The following is a 25635-nucleotide window of genomic DNA, read 5'->3' as shown; positions in this document are numbered from 1 at the left end:
TACATTTGTTTAGTACAAAATGCTTTCAAAAAACGTTAACATAGACTATCTCAATAATCTGTTAGGTAATCAGCCGTTATAAAGATCAGGAAACTAATGCTAGAAAGGCCATCCACTGACAAATGGCACCACCAAGACCAAAAATCATATCTTTTGACTCATGGACTCCATGATGTCCATGATTTATGATAAAGCCATCAGTTATACTTTATTTCTAAAATGTCCAATATACGTTTTTCAAAGATTACTCTATTCAAGTTCTCCTAAGAACCAGCATATCCTTTTCACAACCTTGAAAATCAAGGTATATGCAGTTTAGTAACTTGCCTCAAGTAACTAATGGATATAGAAACAGAATGCGGGTCATCTTATTTTCACTTCTCTACTCTAGCTTGTATCATGCTGAATGGTAGCAATGATAAACCGGACACTACTGAACAAACAAAAGAAGGTGTGATGCAATAAGCTCCGAGGCCAGACAGATGAGGGTTCAAATCCTACCTCTGCCAATTCTAGATTGTGTGACTTTAGCAAGTTACTGAAGTTTGTGCTTTCTCCGCTGTAAGAAGATAATAGCTAACTCCCAGTGATGCTGACAGCTAAGTGAAGTATATGCCTAACATATGTTATCACTCAATGAACAGTTTAAAATAAACAAAACAAAACCATAGCTTCTCCCAAAAGAGGACAGTGTGAAAAGAAATGAGACATAGAGTTTGAAAAACAGATGGGGGAATCAAATATACAGTGATGGAATGAGAACTGACTCTGGGTGGTGGAACACACCAGTACGATATATAGATGATTATTACAGAATTGTACACCGGAAACCTACGTAACTTTACTAACCATTGTCACTCCAATAAACTTTAAATAAAAACAGTTTTAAAAAAGGTGGGACTGAGTTTCCAGCTCCGCCATTTACTAACTGTAATGCGACTGTCTCTCTCCTCACTTGTACAACGAGATGCTACTTAGCCCTGCGTCCTGCTGTGAGGATGAAATGAGATAACGTATAAAAGCACTTTCTTAATTGAATAGCATCATACAAAAATCATTATTATCAGTGTGCACACTCTCTCTATCACTGTGTCATCAATTCTTTGAGGACATGAGCTGTCTTCAATCATCTCTGTGTCTGGAACAGCTGGTAGCACAGTCTTCTCCCATTACCGGCATTCATCAAATGTTGGCTGAACTGATTTATTAAGAAGACAGGATTAACCTATGACAAAACAACAGCTCAAAATGAAATCCAGACGTTCATCCATATAGAATATGAGGAAAGAGAGCTTGGTACCAGTCTAGCTGAGATTAACTCAGACAGGGAGACTGCATCCCAACTTCCGGGAATTTAAATAAGTGGCCTATTAATTTTGTTTACTGGGTATAAATTGTAGAATCATCAAACAAGTAAGTTGCCTCAGTACAGGAATCATGTGTATGTTTCCCACCCTCCTCCTTCCCTGTTTTGGACAATGAAGAGAAGACAGAATAAAAGAATACTTAATAGTATTGCACCCCTCCGAAAAGAAGTTTAGAAAAAATAATGGGGATGTTCTCCATCAGGAGGCAACTTTAATGAGGGTCCGCTAGTCACAAGTACTTAAAATGCTGATCAAAGGGAGACATGTTTCACATAAAAGTGGTTTGCGTTTATCAAAATTCTCCCTACATGAATTCAAAGACATCCTTCCGCTAGAGAAAACGCTCTGGGGTAGTGAGTAGTCTCTCTATGCAAATGTTCAAAGCGAAACGTTGGCTTACAGTAGTTTTTCTTAAGCATCTAATATGTGCCATCCACTGTGTTAAGCATGTTTCATAGATTATCTCAAATCTTCACAATAATTCTGCGTGATAGGCATTATTTTCCCTACGTGATAAATGAAGAAACTGAGGTTCAGAGAGGTTAGGCAAGTTGTTCACGGCCACACAACTGAAAATGACAGAGGTGGCGTTTAGACATAGTAAAGTCTCTGGAAGCCGTAAGTTTTGCACCATACCATGCCATCCACTGATGCTACCGAATTCTCTAAAAAGGAAGGTGACTCAATAGGAAAGTGGGGAGGAGATCTGGCAAAGAGACACATACAGAGCACACACAAGATGGCATTCCATCTCGGAGTTCTAGACACACAGGAGCAAATTAACGAGCCACACCTAACTCACAAACTAAGATGCTGGAGGAGCTGTAACTTCTACTCTTCAGCTCTTGAGGTCCTACAAATGTCCACACCACTCAGAGATGCTGACAACTGAACACAGGTCAGTGATTTTTCTAGAATGCGCAGAAATAGTGCCTTTAACTCACTGCTGGTACCAAACCAAGCAGCAAATGGAAGTGATACATGTTTCACAGCTTTGTCACGTTTTCCAGGATCCAAACATTTTTGCACAATTGGGTGTTTTTGTGGCATACGGACTGCTCCACAAAATCCACTCCACAGAATTTTAGAATTAGAAGAGGTTCTATTAGCTTCGGGATATAGAAACTAGGCTCAGAACAGCTCAGTGATTGCTCAATGTCACACAGCTGGGTACTGGCCTAGACAAAACTCCCATCTCCTATTCCTCATCCAGTAAGTTTCCCCACAGCAGCTGCTCGGTGCCTCCCACTTAGTACTTGACCACCTAGATTTCCTTTTCTATACCTGGGTGTTATGCAGGCCACAGCCCCTTCTGGACATTTTCACTAGCACTGGGCTAGACGATGCAGATAATAAAGAGATAGAGCTGACAAACATTGTGCTCTCCAGACAGTGCTACCCAAACATTCAGTTGTCTTGCACACACAGAAAATGGTAATATCTGTGTGGCACAAAGTGGCAACAAATTAGAGTGCACATGGTGCGGGTGACCCGGGGAGCGTAGGTCCCACCTGGCTGCTCCGAGGGTTGAGCGGAATAGTTATTTTCACATACCTGCAACTCAGTCCAAACTGTGGCCTTTGGGGGGTAAGCTCTGTTCTAGGGCCGGTAAGTGAAGGTGACTGAAACAAATGTACAAATATGTGGAACAGCAGTGCAAAGGAAATAACTGAGGAGACTGTCATTGTCTGCTTCCATCAAACATAAATGAGTGGAAATGAGATTAATTCAATTTGCTTCCTTTCATAACTCTTCTTACAAACAAATCCAAAGACAAAACAACCCATCCTCTGGTCAAAGAGAGCTGATCAGTCCCACTGACGAGGCTGCGAAGACCCCAGACACAGATTCCTAGTTCACAGGGAGATGAAAACTACTGAAAGCACGTAAGGGTGTCAGAGAAGTTCTTTGACTTCTTACAAATACTACAAAAATAAATCAAAGAGGGGAGGAAATTACATTTCAAGGTCATATTCAAATATGAAGGGAGAAGCAGGAAAAGCCCCTCCCAACACACACACACACCCCTCTGTGACCAAACTCTGTCTCAGGAAACCTAGTTATAATTCTGCCTTCTAATATTTATAAATTTAGCCTGCCTGAGCCAAGTAGGTTTCTGCAATTCCAGACATCTAGGATGAAGGGCAAAGGGCAAAGTGAAACTTTCAAAAGCTGGCTTGTCGCCAAGGGCATCACGTCTGGGAGACTCCCTTAGCAACACACAACAGCTCAAGAGAGGACACCGCCATCTTTGTAAGGAACTGCAGATGTTCTTGTTTTCACAACTAAAAGCAGGGGTGATTTTTATCCCCCCTGTATTATTTTCCCTGTCATTCTCCTAAAAGTTATCCCATTTCCTAATTTAAAAACCTCTCCAATCCCAGTGTGTTTCCCTCCATCCCAAATGCCATAGTTAACAATAAATTAAAATAATGTAAGGTATTAAGTTCTTGGCCGATATAAAATATCTGGTTATTAATGACTATTCTAGCTGCTATAGGCTTGGTTTCTAACTATGGGCAAGTCATTCTTTGTGGCTTACTTACTTCCCTCATAAAATTTTAATAACAACAGTGACCTACAAGACTATTGTAAAGGACAATAAAAATGATTAGATAAAAACTTAGAGAAGCTTATTCCTTATTAAGAATCGCGCCACCTATTGGCTCTCAATATCTAAAGAGATGGTTTGATTAGCAAAGTCAGTGTCCCCCACACAAAACACAGGTGGCTCCTGCCCCACCAGGAAGATGGCAGCTCTGGAAGGGACAGGCTCCCCAGCTGCCCCGTTCGCCTACTGCAAACCTACCAGCAAGCACAGAGGATGGCACTGAACCGGGAGCTCACCCTTGCGCCTAAGTCTAACAAGATAAACAACATTTTTTAAAAAACAACCAATGTCACAATCACTGCTAGGTTTGAAAAACCTAACACCTGGGAGTAGAAGGGGACATGGCAGTCTGTGCTCTGTGGGGAAGGCCATTTGTGCAAGAACAGAACCGCAGCTTTCCACTCCTTATATGTGCAAGTGCAAACCCTCACCCACAGCACTCTGTACTCACCCAGAGGTACATCATGTCAGACCGGGCTGCTCAAACTCAGCGGTCAGATGATCCTGGACTGCAAAAAGGCACTTCAGTGAACTGGAGGAAAGGAGGTGCCAGAATGGGGGGGCTACGGTTCGGGGTGGGAGAAACCCCCCCAAAATCCCTTGAGTTTAAAAATCTAAAAAACGACTGGTCTCCTCCCCCCTCCTCCCTCCTCTCCAGCTGACTGCTCTGTTGTTCTCTCTCCTCCCTCTCTCCCTCCCTCTCGCTCCCTCTCTCTCTCTCTCTCTCTCTCTCTCTCTCTGGGAGTTCCCAGCCCCGTGTGTCAGATGTGGAGTGTACAGCACACTCTCTGTATTTGCCTTCAGGGAATCTGTCTCTGTCATTCTACTTCTAGAAACACAATCATCACTCATAGAGATTATTGCAAAAGGCAGGGATGGGTGGGGTTAGTAATAAACCACCAGCACCAGTTTCTAATGCTAAAGATAAACTAGTTTAAGATGGGTTCTTTAAACATAAATGAAGCAATCAAAAAACTCTGACCTCCAAGATCAAGGGGAATGAGCCAAGCCTCCCCTCTGCCCCACTTCTTCCGCGGCCCCTCGCAGAAGCCAAGCGTGAACACAGAACCTGCTCGGGGCCCACGTTCCCTCCCCAAAAGGTCGGCCTTGCGCCACTGTTCTTGATCAAGTCTCACCACTGCTAATTCTGAATCTTAGAAGATTTTAAAACACAGGAAAAATGCTATAGAAACTTGAATAAGTTTTCCTCTTGTTTGTTACCACTGCCCTCGACCAGACCAACAGAGCCGCCCTTCTGAAAGGAGAAAGGAACAGGTTTTCCACAGCAAGTGGATTCTGAGCCCCTGCTGTGTGGCAAATTCTTTATTAGGCACGGGTACAGCGCAAGGTACAAAGCCTGGGCTTGAAATCTGGGTCTGCAATTACTGTCATCATGGCCTGGGAGAAGTTATTTCGCCCGCCTAAGCTTCTGTTTCCTCGACCAAAAATTGGTACAATACTCCTTTTGGAGTTGTTGGAATTAGATCGCATGGCGTAAACTATCTGCCGTGTTCCTGGTGGCCACGCTTTCTAACTGAGTTCAGTTCAAACGTTTATTAAGCATTTCCCGTAAGCCAGGCATACACTTATCCACTACATTCAATGGTGAACATCAAATCATCTGTCCTCACGGTGTTTATTCAGAAAATAGCTGTCTTCTCCATACGCCAATGCCCACGCTCTTTCCTTACTTGCCTACCCACTTCTCCATGGGCAAGTCCAAAAGCCCACCCCCGCTGTGTAAGTGCCTCTCCCGTCAGTGAGCCTGGTGCGGTAACAAGACATTCCCTACTGCTGCCAGTTGCCATTGCAGGTATTCATGTACCTACCAGTCTTATCTTCTTAGCCACACCTTTCAGGGTACAGTTCCTCTATTTTTGGCCATGAAGTCTTTAGCATAGGACCCAACACACAGTAGGTGCACAACACGTTCTGTGTTTTGAGAAGTATTTCACTCCTTTGACTCATTAAAGTAAAAACAAAATAAAACAAAAACAAAAACAAGAGGCCTACCGCCTTCCAGCTGCCTCGGGGTTCTGTTTCCCTCAGACATGTTCAAACAGCTCTCTCCTGCGTATAAAATCTCCAAGTAAGGTCTGCGAGTCTCACACTGGAGGCCGGCCCCGCGCAGGTCCAGGTACATTCAGACTCCCACCTAGTCCCACCCCCTGCGATGCTCAGGCCCGAGTTACCTGCCAGGTGGAGTTTCTTTTTCTCTTAGGGGGAAAGTAAAGTCCACACTTTTCCTTTTCTTCTGCACTAAATATGTGCATTTTCTCTCCTCCCACCTTAATCTCCCAGCTCATTTAAACTTGGAAAGGCAGGGTAAGTATTCTTTTCGGCCTCACCCAAACCTTTTCTTTTTCTTTATGCAGAACGTATCAGCTTCCTCTGAAGATAGCTCCCTCATTTCCAGTAAAAAAGAACTTCCAAGTCTAAAACTTGGAAGGGTCTTTTTAAATAGGAAAACCAATCTTGACTTTCCATAAACTGTTATTTAGAGTCTTTTACACTGGTGATGCCAAAAAATATATAGTTTTAAAGATGTTCTCTATGTATTACTTTTCGAAGTTGAATTGAACTATGATAGCAGTGTGTAGTATTTGCTCAAAAGATGGCGTTAATCAAATAAATGCTGGTGTCCTTTCATTGTATTACAATTTTAATAGTTTTTTCCTTTCTTAAAATGTGTATACATTTTTTGGGCACCCTCTGTACGTCTGTAATCAATATTTTTATGCAACTTTACTCTCTAGTCACCACACCTCCTATACTGCATTCGAAATAACTATATTAAAATCACACTAAGAGGTCCTAGTCCTTCCAAGCTCTTTGGAGACACAAAATTGTTAATATTCATTCTTAGCAAATATAAAAAACCAAATACAATAAAATTTCACATATCTGTCACTTGATGGTGTTTATCTTTTAAGCAAGTTTAGGATAGGATAAAGATATCCCTACTCTCCTGGGGGATATCTCCTGGAGCAAAGGAAGAGAAAAATACATAGAGAAAATAGAGCCTCAAAATGAAATAAGAAAAATCAAAATATGTCACAAAAACTGACAACTACCTCCAAAACTCCCATGAGCAGAACCATTATAAACAGGAAGAGTTCATAAATTCCTACCCTAAACTAAATGCATCTCTTCCTTCCCTGATCATCATAACTTTAATTGGGTGGATACCCTGGTCAGAAATCAAGCTCTTCTGTGTGTTTCTCTCTCTCACACACACACACATACACACCCCTCCAAGAATCCACAGACAAGCTAAGTGAATCTTTTCATTCATGCTCCTGCATGCCCACATTTCCCTACCTTAAAAAAAAGGAAGAAGAAGAAAGGAAACAAAGAGGTAGGAGGGGAAAAAATTGTCTCAAGTCATTGAAGTCAAATAAGGAAACCTATGCTTTATAGCTATGCAGGATTCAGATTAAGAGACACAAAGGTCTAATAATTCCACACTAGGAAGACACTCTGAAAAGGACCCCATTCTTACACAAAGGATTAAGATGCACACGTACTTAATTCTATCAGGAGAACATTCTATTAGACTGCCTGACTCAGAAGCGTATCAGTATCAGCCTTTCTATTAGTTCAGAGGAAAGAATGTGTGAATTTGAGCACCAGAGAAGGGACTCTACCAGGGAGAGCCCACAGGGGAAGTCTGGCATACTCACTTCTGAGGAAGGAAAATCAGATTATGTGGGACAGCAATTATGTGCTGCCAGAAATTCTACCCCTATAGCACATCCTGAATCCCTGCTTCTGAGAGTGCTGGACTTCGTAACGTGACGAGGGTGGAGGCAGAAAGGGTTTGGAGCCATGTTTTAGACTCCTGCCTCCAAGTCTAATGAAACTATATGCTTTATGCACGTTTCTCTGTAGGTGTAAAAGGCTGGTGGGGGGACGGTGTACATCTGGGGAGCCAACACAACTTCTCAAAACTATACCCGAGAAATCAGGCACTGAAAATTTTTCAAAAGAAATCTGAGGCAACCCTCTGTGCATAATTTAAGCTCCTTCCACTTTTCAGGACTGGTAAAGACAATACAGACTCGCCACAACAATGAGCTACAGAAATGGGCAATATATGGTCCAAATGAACTTGACTTAAAAAGAAAAGTTGAAAGAATGGGGCTCTTTTAACCTTGTTTCCTGTCAGCTTAAAATAACAAGGATTCCCACAGGGCAGTTCTCTAATAGAATTTTGCTGCTGGAAATGTGACCCAGGGACCAGTATCAGCAGATTAGCATCAACTGCGAGCTTCTTAGATATGAAGAAGCTCAGGTCCCACCCTAGACTTACAGAATCAAAATTGGCATAACAAAAGCCCCAGGTGACTGACCTGCACATTTAAGTGAGAAGCTGGTGTGGACAGAGCACTGTCCTCACACAGCAGCAGAGACTGTTGGAAGAAAGGGGTGGAGGTGGTTGCCACCACCAGTTACGGGATTTGAACCACTAGGAAGACTAGTGAGTATTCCACCCCTGCTCGCTGATTTCCGTGTCGCACCAGCTCCTAGTTATTCAGAACGTATTATATGCCAGGACTCCGCATGGATGATCTCATTGCATCGTCACAATACCTCAGTAAGGTAAGCGCTCCTTTGCCTTTTTCACATATAAAAGGAGATTGCAGTTTAAAATGGTTCCACAATACTCATGGTCTCACAGCAAGTAAGTGAAGGGGCCAAAAGTTGAACACAAGTTTGTAAGACTCCAAGATTGTCTCAATGACAACACACTTATTCACTGATAAAATCAAACCAGGACTGCCATAATCATTGGAAAGTTTACTCTGCAGTCTGCCTCTGCCCATCTCCGAGACGCCAAACAATAAATGATGGAGAAGAGGTTTCGGACACACTGTGTGTGAGTTTCTGGTCAAATGGGGCTGCTATGGCTGACGTCATTAAGAGAATGGTTCCAGAAACACCAGTGAACTGTGGTTACCTTCGACAGTGTCTAATAAGAGCTCCAGGTGCAGACACGAGCAAAGGGTACATCTCAAAGCTCACCTCTCAGAAAAGCTACGGGCAAATAGATGATTTGTGAGCGCTCTTACCCCAGATCTTAGGGACCTCAGAGCGACCATCCCTAACGGAGAAAAATGTATTCTCTTAAGAGCTCTATTTGTCCTTACTATGTTTCAATCATACACTCAAATAACCTCCCATAACTTGCTCTGGTATCTCCTCCACTACAGTTTTTGACCTCATGAAACCCCTTATCCCAACCATCTTTTCGTTTATCTACCACCCACTCCGGTCTCGTCTCCCACTCCTTCCTTTCTCCAACTTGAACTCCATGGTCCATAAGTACAACCCCTCCCTTGTGAATACCCTCGATCATTCGTCCTTGCCACCACCACCACTTGTCAAAGCTCCAGTCCAGATACAACACTGCCTCTTCTGTGCCTGGGCACAAGCAGCGGAATGTTACCGGAGGAAAAACAATAATCACACAACGCACTGACTGACTTCACTACACATTCATGATCACAAACCTCCACTGCGTGCTGACAACGCCAAGCAAGCCTACGAAAGCCGCCCTGGTAAGCCTTCCATCTCACCAAAATGACTCCTTCTGACTTGCTCCTCAAACCTACTTCATTCTCGCCTCACCACCCAACTCTGAGCTGTTGCTCTCTCCAAGTATCTCATGTTAAACGAGAAGCATTCGGTCTCTCTGCCCACCAATCTATCAAAGCTAGAAATGCATGCAGCTCCTCCTGTTACAATGAAGGAGAATCCGCCACACCAAAGGCTCATTTCACTACTTCTGTTCACGCCCCACCCCCTCCGGAGCCTGTGGAAGGACCGTGCTGCTCTGATAAGCAGCCACTGTCCCCGCATCGTCCACCCATCGCTCCCCTCTCCACTCCTTACTGTCTTGCCAGAAAATAAACACATGTCCATCTTCAGAAAAACCTCCCCTCTGCTCTCACACACTGATGGGGACAGTGGACATGGTGTCACCACTCTGGAAGTCAGTGTGGCAGTATGTATTCTGTTCTGAAATGTGCATCACCTGGAGCTTGACAAGTTTGCCTCCAAGGAGCCTGTCTTGGAAAATCCCTGTAGGAGTAGAAGGAACTACACAGTGGCAATCTTTAACAGAAAAAAACTTCAAAAACATAAATGCCCAATACTAGATAAGTGACTAAGTGAAGCATGGTTTTAAAGATACTCTCCTTCGACCCCTCACTTCCCCTCCAGCTCCCTACCATTTCCCTGCTTACCACTTCACAGTAAAACTTCTTTAAGAAGTTGTCTGTCTGTCGTCACTTCTTCACCTCTCATTTCTTCTTCAATCTACTCAAAATAAAGCTTCCAAGCCCTCCACTCTGTTAACCTAACTGGCCAATGTCAACCAATTACACGTGACTTAATATAATGGACATTTTGCTGTCCTCAACTTCTCTGACCTCATACCAGGATTCAATAACGTTGGCAGCTTTCTTAAAACATTCTCTTCTTCTAGCTTCTGCAATACTAGAATCCTGTTTTCTTTTCCCCTACGTCCCTGATTACTTCTCAGGATCTTTTTCTGGCTTCTCCCTCAACAGACCTCTAAAAAGGAAGTGCTCCTTGGGGCCCAATCCTGCATCATCCTCTTCTCTCTCTGAGTTGTCGCATCCGTTCCTATTGCTTCAAATACCATCAGCAGGCTCCTAGTTACAGTTAGAGCCCTAGCCTTGACCTCCTCTCATGCCCCAGTATCACTATGCAGCTGTCTCCCACGCAAGTCCAACGTAACATGCACAAAACTGGGCTCTTAAATCTCCGCCACCGCCACCCGTGAAACCTGATTCGCTCTTGCTCTTTCCTTCCTGAGTAAGTGGTGCCTGGCAATTATAAAAGCCAGAGCCCCTACCCTTATTACCCCTCACCCCTTATATCAAACCCACGGGTAAGTCCTGTGTGCCTGACTTCCCTGGGTGTCCACTGCCCCACCTTAACCAAAGCTACCATCACTCTTTCCTACACATAACAAGAGCTCCTCCACTCCCTTCAAAACATTCGTAACAGCAGCCGGAAGGACTTCTTAAGACGAAAATCAGATCATATTACTTCTCTGGTTCTACAGCTTCACGAAGCACTTAATTTTTTTTTTCTATCCGAAGTCCTTATAATGGCCTTTAAGGTCCTTTATGATCCGCTAAGTGGCTGCCTTTCCAGCCTCATTTCATATCATTATCTCCCTTTCAATCACTCTGCTCTAAAAACAGGAATCTTGTGTTAGCTCCTGATCTACAGCAAGTCCATCCCTCTCCCTGGCACCCCTGTAACCCTCTCATCCCCTCTTCCTAAAAGCCCTCCTCATCCTGCCTTCATTCTCTGTAAGGCTGGCTCCTTCTCATCTTTCAGACCTCAGCTTAAATAACACCTCCTCAGATAAAAGGCAGCCGACCCCTCAGCTAGTTGGAGCTCCATCCCCACAGCCTGTATTTTCTAATATTGCGCTCTGTTTACTCTTCCTAACAGTTACAAAAGTCTACAATTAACTTATTTATTTGTTTTCTTATTTGTTACAGATTTCTCCATTAGAAAGTAATATTCTGTGTATAGTACATACAGCTGAGATCTACTATGGAACATTTTATCCCTTGACTTTCATTAGGGAAGGTCAAAGTTACTTGGAGGAGTTTCTGGCACTCAGGCAACTGTCTAACCAAGTCCTATAAATAAAGCTAGAGTGCTACTAATTTTTCCTTGGTTACCCAAAGGACTCAAGTTTTATTCTAGCTACAAACCACAAATACATGCCAACACCAGTAGCTTCAGAATGTCAGTTTGAAATAATGATAATATTAATATCAAAAAGCAGTTCCAATCCAGTCATTTACTTTAAGCTAATTTGAACATAAACATTCCAAAATGCCTCCTTTCCAATACTGTAAATGTATTTTGCTCAGCACAGTAACCTAATAGCATCTCCAATCTAAGCTCCACTATAATCGAGCTTGCCGTGTAAGAGTTAATTATCTGTAGTCTGTAGCAGGGGCGTCCAAACTTTTTTCAACGATTTTCACCAAGGGCCATATGCGGTAAAATACACAAACAGCCAGGCCACTCCCTCGAGGTGAAGTACGTATTGCCTCACCGGGTTTATTTAAGTAAACTAAATATATTTTTGGAATTTGCCGCGGGCCAATTAACAATGGATTGTGGCCCGCAGTTTGGAAACTCCTGGTCTAGAACCATGCATCCAACAGCGTGGCCACTAGTTACATGCGGCCATTTGCATTTCATTCCATTTCAATTAAAAATTAATATTAAACTTGCAGTTCTTCAGTCATACTAGCCGCATTTCAAGTGCTCAAGCACCGAACAAGGCTTTGGCTATTCTCATGGACAGAGCAGATACCGTGTTTCCCCAAAAATAAGACCTAGCCGGACAATCAGCTCTAATGCATCTTTTGGAGCAAAAATAAATATAAGACCCAGTCTTATATATTATATTATATTATATTATATTATATTATATTATATTATATTATACTATATTACACCCGGTCTTACATTATATTAAAATAAGACCAGGTCTTATATTGATTTTTGCTCCAAAAGATGCATTAGAACTGGTCCAGCTAGCTCTTATTTTCGGGGAGACACGGTATAAAACATGTCCATTGTCACAAAAAGTTCTACCAGACAGAGCTGTTCTAGACCATGGTGATAACCAGGAAGCAGAAGGCCCTCTATGGTAAGTACTCAGAATATCACAATGTTCATATACGATCCTCAGCAGAAAAGCTCTGCCAGGTTTTCTCTCTAAATCTATTTATTTTTATTTCAGAAATTTTTTGTCCTTGTTGTCTGGCTACTTGCCCACCAAATACTAAAGCAAATTAGGAAAGGGAGCTAGGAAGCAGTACGGAATAAGTACCAGAGGAATGAGGAATATTATATTAGAGGCAGCCACATCAGGAACAAAGCAGACCAAGAGGAAAAAAAATCTAAAAACCAGGTAAGATATCAAAAAGCAGACGTAGGTCAAAATGAGGCCATACAGTAAGGCAAAACCAACAAAAGCTCCTGAAATATCACTCATTTACAGTCCTAAACGATAACTGATGTTGACAACAATGTTAAGCCATTAAGAAAAGTGTCCACTATTATACTATTAAAAGCAAATAAATTATATGGTTACATAGTGCATTTTAGAAGGATTTCTTCCATCCATACAATCAACAGTACATAGCCTTTGGGGGAGGGGACGAGGACTTCAAATACTGGGTGAATACTATATATCTTTAAGTGATTAAAAACAGCTTCAGAACAATGTGTAGGACAGTACCACTGAATTTAAAAAGGATGAATTATACACAAAAATGTAAAACACTGCTTGCCTCTGGGGAAAGACTCTGGGGAACTCCAGAGAGGAATACGGGAGCAACTTTCCACTATGTGACCACTTTGTACCTTTGGAATATTGAGTCAGATAAATGTATTATTTATTCAAAAAACAGTAATCACCTTAAATTCAAAAAAAAACGAAGGAAGGAAGGAAGAAAAGTAAGCAAGTTCTCTCTATCCCCAAGAAATGTATAATCAAATGTCTTATCCAGGCTGCAAAAAACTGTTACACTTTTTCCTTTACCAATAACTAATCAGCTAAATATCTAACACATATTCTATTAGATCTTATTAAACAGCTAACTATACTATTTGAAGTCCCAATAAACTGATTTCGAAAAACTCAAAGTTGAACTTAAAACAGAAACCATGACAATCATTATTAACTAGTATTAACTTTTTAAAAAAATGTTTGCATGAAGATATAGACATTTCAAGAAAAAAAGTCATCTTGTTGGATAATACAACCGAGATGGGTTGGAAAGCTCCCAGGAGAGCTACAAGAATGGTCTCCTGTATCACATGGTTAGGTCACTCGGACAGTCCCGAGATTGAGAATGCAAGTGGTTTCCCAATATCCTTTCTCTCCTTCTTCCTTAGTAACAGACAAAAGCCCAGTTTTCATTCCAGGACATGACCATACACACCCTCCAAAACAGGACTCTATCTCCCAACCTCAGCTGCAGGGACGTATGGCCATAAGACTACGACGTTCTGGCCAATGAGCAGTCAGCAGAAATGTTACGTGGGACTTCCTAGGAGTCTTAAGTAGAAACTGCTTCACGGAAATGTGGGAACCATGGCTGGAGGTGGGGCAACTCTCTGGGCCACGTCCTCCAGGCAGAAGCCAGGCGCAGTAAGGGTCCCAGGTCCTTGACAACCTCGGAGCAGTCCTCGACTGCCTACTTCCAAATTTCGTTTTCATGAAAGACAAAAAAAAAACACCCTTCTCTTGTTTAAGCCACTTTGGGGAGTGTTCTGCTTTATGCAGCTGAACTTAATTCTAAGGGATGCTTTCAACAGTAAAGTATTTTACTGTAACTTACAAATCAAAATTCAATTTCAACTGAAACAACACAAAGCTCAATATCTTAAGAGTGAACAAGCCTGACGATGAGGCCAAAAAGTCAACTAAATTTATTCCGCTAATCTACTGCTGTCCTTCACCATTCTACACAAAAATGATAGAAATAAAATTTTATCTTAGTTCCTGATTTCTAGTAATGAAAAAAGAAAAAATGTCAAACATACCAGGGTTGCCAAAACAATGTATACAAGTGGACATTTTGGTCAATGTTGCTCAAGCCATAGTTCGCCGTAATCAGAAGTGTCTGGACGCTGATGGTAACCACTTTGAGCACCTCTTGTAATTGCAGAAGTCAAACGTGACTTGCAGTCGTCTTTTGTTACCGGTATATATTGAGTACTACAATTTTAACACAGTTTTCCTTTCTTAAAATGTGTATACATTTTTTGGCACCCTCTGTATACACACACTGTCATTTTCATCGTCTGTAAAATGAAGAAATAATGCCTGCATCGCAGGGATGTTGTCTGACCCAAATAAAATTGAGTACATTAACTATTCAGTAAATAGCATTATATACTATCATTACCATCACAATTACCACTATAATGGCTGATAGGTAAGTATGAATCACAAAACAAAAATCAGATGAAAGCAATTACATAGACAGAAACTTGGGTTTGGGGCCCAAAGAATTCTGGGAACTTATGAAGCCTCTTTACCCAACCTATTTTATCTTACAGAAAACACATCAAGAACTTCTTTAAAGCTGGGAGGAAAAATGGGAGTTGAGTGATTTGTAAGGGGAGAAAAAGAACAGTAGTAAAAGGTTTAAAGTGCTTAGAGAATATGACACATTTGAAATATATAACATTGTTTTAGCATTTCACAAGTTGTCAATATGCAGTCCAACAAATTTTAAATTGAAGCTAGCAGTCTTTTCCTTCCACAGTATTATTCATTCAAAACAAAAATACTAAACACATGTATATAGTTTCTACTGAGTGTACAACAACCTATCGTTTAAAAGCGGGATGCCATCTTTGAGAAATACAGATGGTATGTGAGGTCCTCTCGATGCAGAAAGACGATTTTTAACCTATGCACTAAGGTACAGGCGGTATATTTAAAACAAAAAGCGTTAATCTCTTTCGTTTTTGCACTTAAAAATGTTTTAACTTCTCCAAAACATGCTTTGAAGTCTGAAAAAAATAAATCAAATGGATTCACTTCTGGGAGCCATTAACTCGTCTTTGAAACCATTTCTGGCGGCTACTTTAATCCATACCCACACTGCTCATGAGTCATACTGCACTGTGTTGTTCAATGCATTGTATTTGGAAAAGTAATCCATGCTCAAGTGACTTTGGGAAACATGTGTTAAGCAATTTTACTATTTGTCAGATTTCAGCTTTTCGTAATCTTCTAACAGGATACTAAAATTAATAGATGCTTTTTACTAATTTCAAATATACTCATAGGAAGAAAACAAGCTATTCCGGGGTGTCAGAGATTAAGCTGACAGGCACATAGATGCCGAGAATTCGCCGCACAATTTAAAGGGCTACAGACAGGATACTGGGGGTGTGAGAAACACACTCTGGCAGCTTTGAAGGCTTTTGCTCCCCAGAAGGGATACCAAAGGTACTGCAGATTTATATACCCCTCTGCTCTGAATAGCCATATTCAAGCAGCTTTTATTAAGCAGTAAGATTTCTGGAAAATAAGAACTACTTTACCTTTCCTAGATGATACATTTATAATGCCTATTTAAGAGTCTAAACATGTAACTGGAGATTGAAGGTTTGAACTAGCAGGAAAAAACTGAAATAAGATTAGCTTCTGCAAAGGTGCTCTACCTAACCCATGCTAGACTGGACCAGACCATTTCATCCCAGTTCCAACCAATGGCTTCAATATCAAAGTTCTCCCAAAAGTTAGCACATACCAAACTCTAGAAACTTATTTGCGGGCTATGACTATACTTTTAATAACATAAATGAGTTCAGTGGGACTTAAACTTTGATCATTTCTGAAACATAGTTTATTTTTAGTAAATATAATAGTGCCCCACATGGGAAGCTACAACCATGCCAAAAATTTTCTGAGGAGATAAAATCCTATTTATAGACCTATCAGTTGCTCCCTGCTTAGGTTGTAACATAGTTTCCACTTTAAGCCTGATATGACCTCCCCTGACTTTTCTGGTCTCTAATGTTCTTTTCATCCTGAAGTTCCTCACATTTATCTATTATCTCCACAGGGTACTTAAGTTAAGCTACTATGGAGTGGAGGGAAGGGAAAAAGAAAGAATCTCTCACCAGAGACCTTTAGGTAAATTTCAGGAAAAGGGGGAAGAGAGGAGTTCTTCATTTGGTGAGCTTTTGGGGAGGGAACCCCACAAATATTCAGCAATCATCAAAAATACTGCTACAGAAGTGAGCCATGCATATGGCAAATGGGACTACTGATGTCTTTATCTGTGTATGATTTAGCTGAAAGTTGTCCATCTTTTAAAAACCCAACAAGAATAAATGTGAAGGGCTTTCTAAAGTAGAGAATATTGTACTCAGGAGCCAACCAGGGAACCAAAAGATACACGAGATTTATTAAAATTTTCTTCAAAATTTCTGATATCTTCAGCTGTTGTTGTTTCACATTAGCCACTGGCATCTTTACATTCCCCACTTAAAATGCTAATTGGTACCTACCCCTCTCCCCACCCCCGGTTGCTGGATATGATTCCATCACCAACTCTACAAGGGTGTCTTACCCTAATTCAGTGAACCATTTTCACTGTTTTCTTTCACTAGTAGTGGCATGACCCATACCCAACTCACCCAAGCCCTGCCCCACCCCATACCCTGGTGAACTTGTAAATTAACCCTGGCTGTAACTGCTCTGGCAAACCCTAACCCCTTTCATCTCTGAACCCCAGTAAAATTTGCTGTCCCGGCTTCACTTATTTTTTTATAGTCTTAAGTATATACTGCCCTTTGTTGTGAATTCCATGTTTACAGGTCTTGTATCCTGAATGAGACTGCAATTTCCACTTAAGTATGAACCCCTGAACAGCAATGACCGCGTCTTACTCGTCTCAGTATCATCAGCGTTTTGCCAAGTGACTGGCATGTAACAGGCACCCAGTGAACACTTGTGAAATCTTTGTTAGGCTGATCTGCAGGGTGAAGACAGTGCAGTAAGTATACTTCCTTCGTGTGAACCCCTCACGGCACTCAACTGAGAAAGCCCACAGAACGGGAGTAGAACAGAATCACAACCAAATCCTGAAAGGAGGGAGAAGCACATTAAGTGACAGCAGCCCACCCTCCACAGGAGCCTTGCCATCACCTTCGGTGCTCAAAGAGATGGTGAACACAGGAGGGACCAAGTGAGGAGAAAATGATAACGTTTTCTTACGCCAAGAAAACTCGACCTGCTTTTCTCCATCTCCCTCTGTATCCCTTACTCACCCTCCGAGGCCTACCTCCTCCTGCCCACCCTCACCCGCCGTGAAAGCCCTAACCCTCCAGTAACTGATGAGTAGCTAGGTATTTAGCATTTTCTCTTGTAACGAGAAGGGATGGATTTAAGTTTCAGAAAATAATAATGCAAACTAAATATTGGTAAATTTACCCGATTATAAAAGTTGGCAAAGACCAGAAACTGCTTCTTTAAAAAATGTTTTCTGAATGTGAAGTTTATCATAAAAAATGGTACTTCCCAAAAGACACGGCTTTTCTGGAGTGATCAGAGTTGAGGCATGGGCATGGATGATTAAATGAACTCTCAAGATCAGTGTCCAGAGGCAGCATGGAAAGTACTGAAGAAAGAACTTGGGTCTGGAAGTGAAACAGACTTGGAATCCAGTTACCAAATCACCACTCACTAGCTGTGATCTTGAGCAAGTACTTTAACTTCTTCTAACCCCTGTTTTCAACTAAAGCTGTTTCTTCATCTACAAATGCAGGGTTATTATGAAAATTAGAAATAATGTACATAAAACACCTAAGTCCGTGCCTGGCTCAACGAATTACAATTGTTAATATATTTGCTTATTGTCATTTTTCTAAGCCCACAACAAAAGACTGAAAACGCCTCCTTGGCAAATCTGACATTTTAGGGTTCCTACTAGAATTTATTTTAAATTGGTAGCAATAGAATATCAATAAGAACTCACTTAAAGATAGCTATTTTGTCTGTAATTAAAAGTAAAATCTGCAGAAGAAAAACACAGTGTTCCAGTGGGCAAGATGTCCCTATGAAAACCAGATGGCTAGGGTCATTTATAAGGACTATAGTGAAAACGCTTTTAGAAAGGGGGAGCAGCTAACGGGGGACAGTTACCATAGGGTTTTGGGTAAGAGTAAACCCACTAGTATAGTATCTGTGCCACTGAAAAGCTGTGAGTCAAGGAGTGTGTGTGTTTTTAATCTCCTCAAAATTCTACCCCTCCCTTAAGCCAGAGATACTTACCTGACAATCGCAAACCCAAGACAAAGAGAAAAGGAAGCACCTGCAGCTGTGTGAGGAAAGGGGCCGCTGAGGAGGTGGGACAGGCTGGTTAGACAGGGAGAGACCCTGTCTATGGAAGAAAGGGAATACTAGTGGCTCACCATCTTCTTTTGCTGTTTTCAGGAGACGGCAGACCTGCTCTAGCAACAGGACTGTGAAAGGGGAGCAGCGCTTTGCTCCTTCTACAGGACAGGACATTCAAGCTCGTGGCATTAGAATGAAAATGCTGCAAGGACTTTAGAGCTCTTCTAGCCAGCCCAGTGGCATGGAGGACAGTCTGGGTGTTAGAGCCAGATGGGCCTTCCTAGGTATTTGACCTTGGGCAAGGTGCACAGCCTCTCCAGCCTTCACTCTGCTCATCTATACAATCAGGTGAACAGCACTTGCCCTGCTGCAGAGGGCAAACTGTAAAAAGCCAGCTGTTTCAGGGTAGGCGCCCAATACAGATGCCGCGCCTCCCCCACCCGCAGGCTCGCAGTGAATCACAGGCTGGTGGCTGGCACAGGTAGCTGTGTCCTAAAGGTTCCTTCTCCCTTTCCTTTCCTGCTAACGTAGCAGGGAGGGGAATCAAGTCCAAGTAGGGAAAGGAACTTTCCCAAGGTTACACTGCAGGGTACTGGCAGAATTAGGGATTAAAACCCGCTTCTTCGAGCTCGATGCACCTTGCCTGTTAGTAACGTTCCCTTGGGGACACGGCAAGCTTAGCTTCCCACTCTGTGGGCTCAGCGAGTCAATGCGAACAAGAGAACACACTAACTGCAATATCAGCAGTATCCTGCGACCAGACACCCAAGAGTTAAACCCCAGCCCCAGCCAGGCTGGGAGAGCCGCAGTTGGGCCGACTCCTCCAGGGCCAGAGCGGCACTGAAATCCATTCCTCCGTGTGATTGGTTGGTTCCCAAAGGGGTGGGGAAGAGGCAAAGGGAGAAGAATGTCACCCGATCCCCACGGGTAAACAACAGCAGGAGCATCTGCTCAGGTTTTCAACTAAATCTGTAAAATATTTCTGAACACTTGACCACCAAACTCGTAAGACTGTAACCTCTGACCTTCATGAACAGGGGAGCCCTTGTTCTGTAATGACCAGATTCTTGGTAATACAATCTGGACAGACAAATGCAAAAAGACAGTTTAATATTACTCTAGCACAAAATTAGTATCCAACGCTCATGCTCTCGGTGCTTGAAATCAACACCGCCGCCATCCCGCCTTCCCCCTCGCAGTCAGAGAGGAACCAGCCTGCTTCTTCTGCTCCACCATTGTTCTCAAACCCTGCCGTTTCAAAAACATGCCAAGACTACACAATCACATTTCCTCCTCTGAATTTCTTTCCATCCTCTTTAAGAGGAGCCCCCTCCTTTTTTAAAAGGGTATCTTATTGCAAGATGTAACCTCTCCGTAATTATATTAGCACACATGTGCAGAGCAGAGAGAAGGGAGGGTTTGCGGAGAGAGAAACCCAATACCTTGCCAAATCCATTGGGAAGTCTGCCCAAGTTATTAATCCAGGACGGGGCCACTTAACCGAATTGGTTGAGGTAATGCCCTTCAATCCTGGCTACATTCTTTCCCCCAGGGGAGAATGCAGGAGGGGCCTGTCTCCTCAAAACCTTATTGTCCCCAACAACTCTCTTCTCCCAGAAGTTTCTCTCTCCTATTTCACGGGTGTGCACAAAGTATTTCAGTTCTGAGCAGAGACTGAGAGGCAGCCCCTCAGCCCCAGTGCACTTTGGGCACTCCACAGGACAGATCACTGCAAAGCCACCGGAAACTTCATTCCCTTTGTTCTTACACAAGACTACAACGAAATTCAAAAGTTCCAATAACTGAAACCTGGGGGTTGAGGGGACAACTACAGTAACACTGAAGAGAAAGCCTCCTACTGAATGACTAAAACGAGAAAAACTTTAAGAAACCAAGTCAGTCCAGGGACCAATGTGAGCCCGCCTTAGTGTGGCCCAGGAAACAGGACTAGGATCCCCCAAGCCATCCGAAACTGTGGGCAGACCCACCTCTCAGGATTGGGTAGACTAGGAATGACCTGAAACCAAGGTGGCCTCAAAGAGCAAAGATTCCTCCACACGGGGCCAAACAAAGCAAATGAGCTTCAGGGAATCGCACAGGCTCCTCATGTCTCCCCTTTGTTTCTGCTCTATAATCCCAAAGCTCAATTTAATCTAAAGTATGCTACAAATGCCCTCTGCTAGCACAGATGTCTCATTTATAAACCTCGGGGAACATAAGTGACTCAGCTCTCTTTCGCAGGAATGCTCAGCAAATTAACTACACAAGAAGGTTCCGCATGTTAAACACACAGGCTTCAGTGTCAAGCAGGCCTAGGTTTAAATACCTGTTCCACCACTTTCTAGCTCTGTGACCTAAACCTCTGAAAGCTCAGTTTCTGCATCTGTCGAATACGGCTTCTACCATCTACCTTATTGGGAGAGTTGTTAAGAACAAGGAATTGAGGGTATATGTGTGTACTTAGCACAGTACTTGATGCATAGTAAGCATTCCATAAATAAATAGTAGTTGTTACTATAAATTATGACTGAGGACTATGAAACAACTCCTATAAAGAAATAACACTGCCAGCCAACAACTGTAAATAGCAGGAGAATGCCGAAGTTTATTTAATGACTCTATTGAGCAATGTGCTAGGCGCTAGGGAAGAGTGAAGGACAACCTCTCCCGTAGGGCAGCTTGAGCTGGTGAGAGCAGACTCGACGGAAAGGAAGTCACGGGGGAGGGGGAAGGGGCTCAGCAGGGAACCATGACTTAGCCTACGTGTCCACGGGAAATGCGTAAGTCCAGTTCAGCAGTTAGGGTCATATTAAGTAGATCTATTAGGGTCATGAGACGGGAGTGCTGGAAAGCAAGGACCGTTCTAGAGTTCTACACACTAAGATTGAGAGGGGAGAGTGGGAATGTGGACAGTGGAAGGATTTTGGTCTTTTCATGTTATACCAGGCAAAAATTATAATAAGCATGGAGTTGGCAACCAGAAGCCCAAATTTCCAGCAGGCCCTATGAGATCACTGCGTGTTAGGTTAGTGCATATATATATATAGCAAATAGACATGGGGATCTCAAGGAATTACAATCATGCCATCAAAAACATGCATACTCACTGGACACTGCACTGGGGAGACCGGAGGGGCTGGGTTCTACTCGTCAGTGGCACCCACACTTATACACCTGTGCTCTTGTTCTTTCTCTCTTAGAAATTTTCACCATCTTAGAAATTTTCACCATCTCTTAGAAAATTTCATTTCTCTCTTAGGAAATTTCACCAAAATTTCAACCCCGAGCTGTGACACTCTCTCACCCACACCTCAAAGGCAGCCCTGTTGGTGGAGGGGAGCAGGACCAGGCCCCTCCTTGGTCCCCAGGTAACAGCATTATCCTGGGATTGGGAAAGCACTGCACTGAGAATGAAGGCTCTGTATCACAGACCCAGCTCTGCCACTAGCGGGAGCTCCAAGAATATGACTATCTGCAGCCTCGGGTGTGTCACCTAACCTCTCTGCGACTCAGTTCCCTACCTGCAGAACAAGGACGAGGTCAGGAAATCCAGCTCCAACATTCAAGGATTTAGGACCTGAGGGTCAAGTTATGTTCCCTACCCTGATCCTGTGTCAGCGTTGGGCAGACGGGCCACGGGAGAGCAGGCTGTTAAGATAAGTGATTACAAGCCATTCTCTAAAGCAGATGAAAGTTCAGGCACAGCAGAAAGCCAGCCACAGCATTTCTGGAATACAAACTAGAAGGTTTGGGGACTTATAGTACTGGCCCAGACCACTCATTTTATGAAGGTCTGGACTCTCTGTTCCTTGGATCGTAAACCGGAAAAGAAAACCACAGAAGGCAATGGGACAACAGTAAAGTGACCTGGAACCTGGAAGGGCACATCATCTGCTGGCCAAAGGAGCCCTCCCTCCACGACACTGAAAAGGGCACACAGAGCCTCAGAGTAAGCATTCATTGCAAAAACACAGGAATGACAGTTGCTATTTCTGGCCAATGGATCGGGACCTGAAAAGTGGGTGTAATCTCCAGTGAACAAATCGTATAGTCTGAAGTAATCTTGCAATTGCCAGCACTCAACAAACTGGCAGCTCTTTAGAGAGAACTCTCTGGGGACCCAGAGCTGCAGTAACCAAGGGAAATGTACCCAGATTAGATCAGCAAAGGCCTCTCCGGTTCCACAGGAGGTATTGTAGGGGGCAATGGCACTGGCCAACACACAAGATTTACACAATGAGCTCCCTGAATGCTGCACGTGCTCAGGTCACAAGAGCTCCCGCTTTGCTACCAACGCCTTCTAAGCAGCAGATGCCAAGCATCCTACTTACCTCTGCTTTCAGTTACAATTCCTCAAGAGAACCTGGTACATTTGGCTTTCACACTCGTTGCCCATTCCATCCATTTTAAGTTAGGAAGAATTCTTATTTATTGTCCCATTCCCTTTATCTTTCTCTTCCCAACATAAAACCTAAATTAACATGTAATATGTCCGTAGAATGGAATATTATTTGGCAATAAAAAAGAATGGAGAAATGACACTACAACTTGGAGGAACGTTGAGAACATTATGCCAAGAGAAAGGAGCCAGACACAGAGGACCACATATTATATTGAGTCCGTTTATATGAAATGTCCAGAATAGACAAATCTATAGAGACAAAAAGTAGATCAGTGGTTGCCTAGGGCGGGGGAGGGGTGGATGGGGTGGTGGTTGGGGGGATAGAAGAATTGGGAAATGATGACTAAGGGGTACTCGGCTTCTTTTTTGGAGTGATGAAAATATTCTCAACTTGGCTGTGGTTGTGAATAACTGTGTGAACCTCCTCAAAGCCACTGGACTGTATACGTACTTTAAATGGGGGAACTGTACAGTATGAACTCAGAGCTCATAAAGCGGTTAAAAAATGCTTCCGAGGCATCACAGCCTTCTCTAGAAAGGGACGTTTCACGAGAGCTGAGTCTTCCGGCCATCCCGTTTCTGAAGGCCTGCCCTCACTCCTTCCTGTCTACTACTCACTGTGCCGCCCCTGCCCCTTGCTCCGCTGCGGTCTCCAACTCAGGCTTACACCTTTCCTGGGACAACAGGGCGGGATAGGAGCCTTGCTGGGCTCTTAAAGTCTACCCTTGGCCCAGCCCGGTGGCTCAGGCGGTTGGAGCTCCATGCTCCTAACTCCAAAGGCTGCCGGTTCGATTCCCACATGGGCCAGTGGGCTCTCAACCACAAGGTTGCTGGTTCAGCTCCTCAAATCCCACAAGGGATGGTGGGCAGCACCCCCGGCAACTAAGATTGAAGACAGCACCTTGAGCTGAGCGCCACTGAGCTCCTGGATGGCTCAGTTGGTTGGAGTGCGAGCTCTTAACAACAAGGTTGCCGGGTTCAATTCCCACATGGGATGGTGGGCTGCGCCCCCTGCAACTAATGATTGAAAATGGCAACTGGACTTGGAGCTGAGCTGCGCCCTCCACAACTAGATTGAAGCACAATGAATTGGAGCTGATGGGCCCTGGAGAACACACCGTCCCCCAATGGTCCCCGATAAAATTAAAAAAAAAGTCTACCCTTGCCCTATCTTGACTTTGGTGTCCTTCCTTCCACATCTAGTTTTCCTCTCTCCCTGAAGAGACGGTAAAATCACTCCCTGCCCCACGTCAGCGGCTAAGACCTGCCACACCATGAAAAAGGAATGAAGATAAATGAAACTATAAAAGCACAGGTTTGGGAGTTTCAACAAATCTGGGTTCCAGTCAAAGCACTTGAACAAGTTACTTAAAGTCTCACTCTCGGTTTCCACCTCCATAAGATGGGGAAAAACGCTAGCTAAAGCATCGATTATTATAAAAATTAAATGGGAAAATCTATGTAAATGATTACTATGATGTCTGGTACACGGACGGTACTCAACAAATAATACTCATTATTCATAGAAGCCTTAGGCCCAGTCTTGTCATCCTGTCATCCAGCACGTCAGGCTCTACATAAAAAAGGCAGCAATAAAAGTAGGCCACTGGCACCATCACATTATTTATAATCATTCTTCTGACTAGTTGCTTTAACCCACCTCATTCACAGCTCCCTAGTCCATTCCTAATATTTACGGATTTCTACTTCACCTTTTCTTTGTCCTGTTTCTGGACTCAGCTTAACCTTAACTGTTGGGCTTCGTACGGTCCCTCAGCGCGTGGCCCCTCCTCAGCCATAACCTGCATGCGTCACCTTAACGATAACACTTAAAGCACTGTGGGTAAATTGTTTACCCAGAGAAGCACACCACTCCTCCTAAAAGCCTAGCACGGAATCAAAACAACTTAACACGGACATTAGAAAGAATTATGATGGAACCTTACAATGGAATACTAGGCATCCACGAAAAATGATGATGTAGAACTAGTTAATGGCATGAAAAGATGTTTACAATAGATTGGGAAGAAGCTGGAAACATATTACAAAAGTTTGTACAATGTGATGACATTCTGGAAGGAATTTAAAAACGTGTGTATATGCAAATACAGCTGCACAGAAACAAGATTAGACCAACAAACAATAAAAAGATAAAGTTAAATATATTTTTAATTTTTTCATTTTATTCTTTTGATTTGCTGTATTTTCCAAGTTTTCTTTGATGAATTTATATTACTTTTACAAAAAAGATTTTAAGGATGTTTAAAAAATGAATTGAAATACTACAATGCCTCTTAACGTTTTCTTAGCAGACACTATA

At 42.9% G+C, this 25635-nt stretch overlaps 1 protein-coding gene across 36 annotated transcripts in view; it reads right to left on the bottom strand.

The window, feature by feature from the left end:
• Window positions 1-25635, bottom strand: part of RBFOX2 (RNA binding fox-1 homolog 2) — a 257128-nt gene that overhangs the window by 134387 nt on the left and 97106 nt on the right. The window contains exon 1 of one of the 36 annotated variants that reach the window (XM_081060021.1): window positions 4430-4795. The exons of 32 other annotated variants lie outside the window; for them this stretch is intronic. In XM_081060021.1, the coding sequence (XP_080916147.1) occupies window positions 4430-4444 (15 nt within the window). In that variant the 5' untranslated portion in view covers window positions 4445-4795. Of the gene's footprint in view, window positions 1-4429; window positions 4796-25635 lie in introns of those variants that run through there. 3 more of the 36 variants (XM_081060023.1, XM_081060022.1, XM_081060015.1) reach the window with 3 other exon arrangements.

The sequence above is a fragment of the Rhinolophus hipposideros genome (genome assembly GCF_964194185.1).
Source record: "Rhinolophus hipposideros genome assembly, chromosome: 9".
NCBI lineage: Eukaryota > Metazoa > Chordata > Mammalia > Chiroptera > Rhinolophidae > Rhinolophus > Rhinolophus hipposideros.
This window is presented reverse-complemented; position numbering and strand designations above follow the sequence as displayed.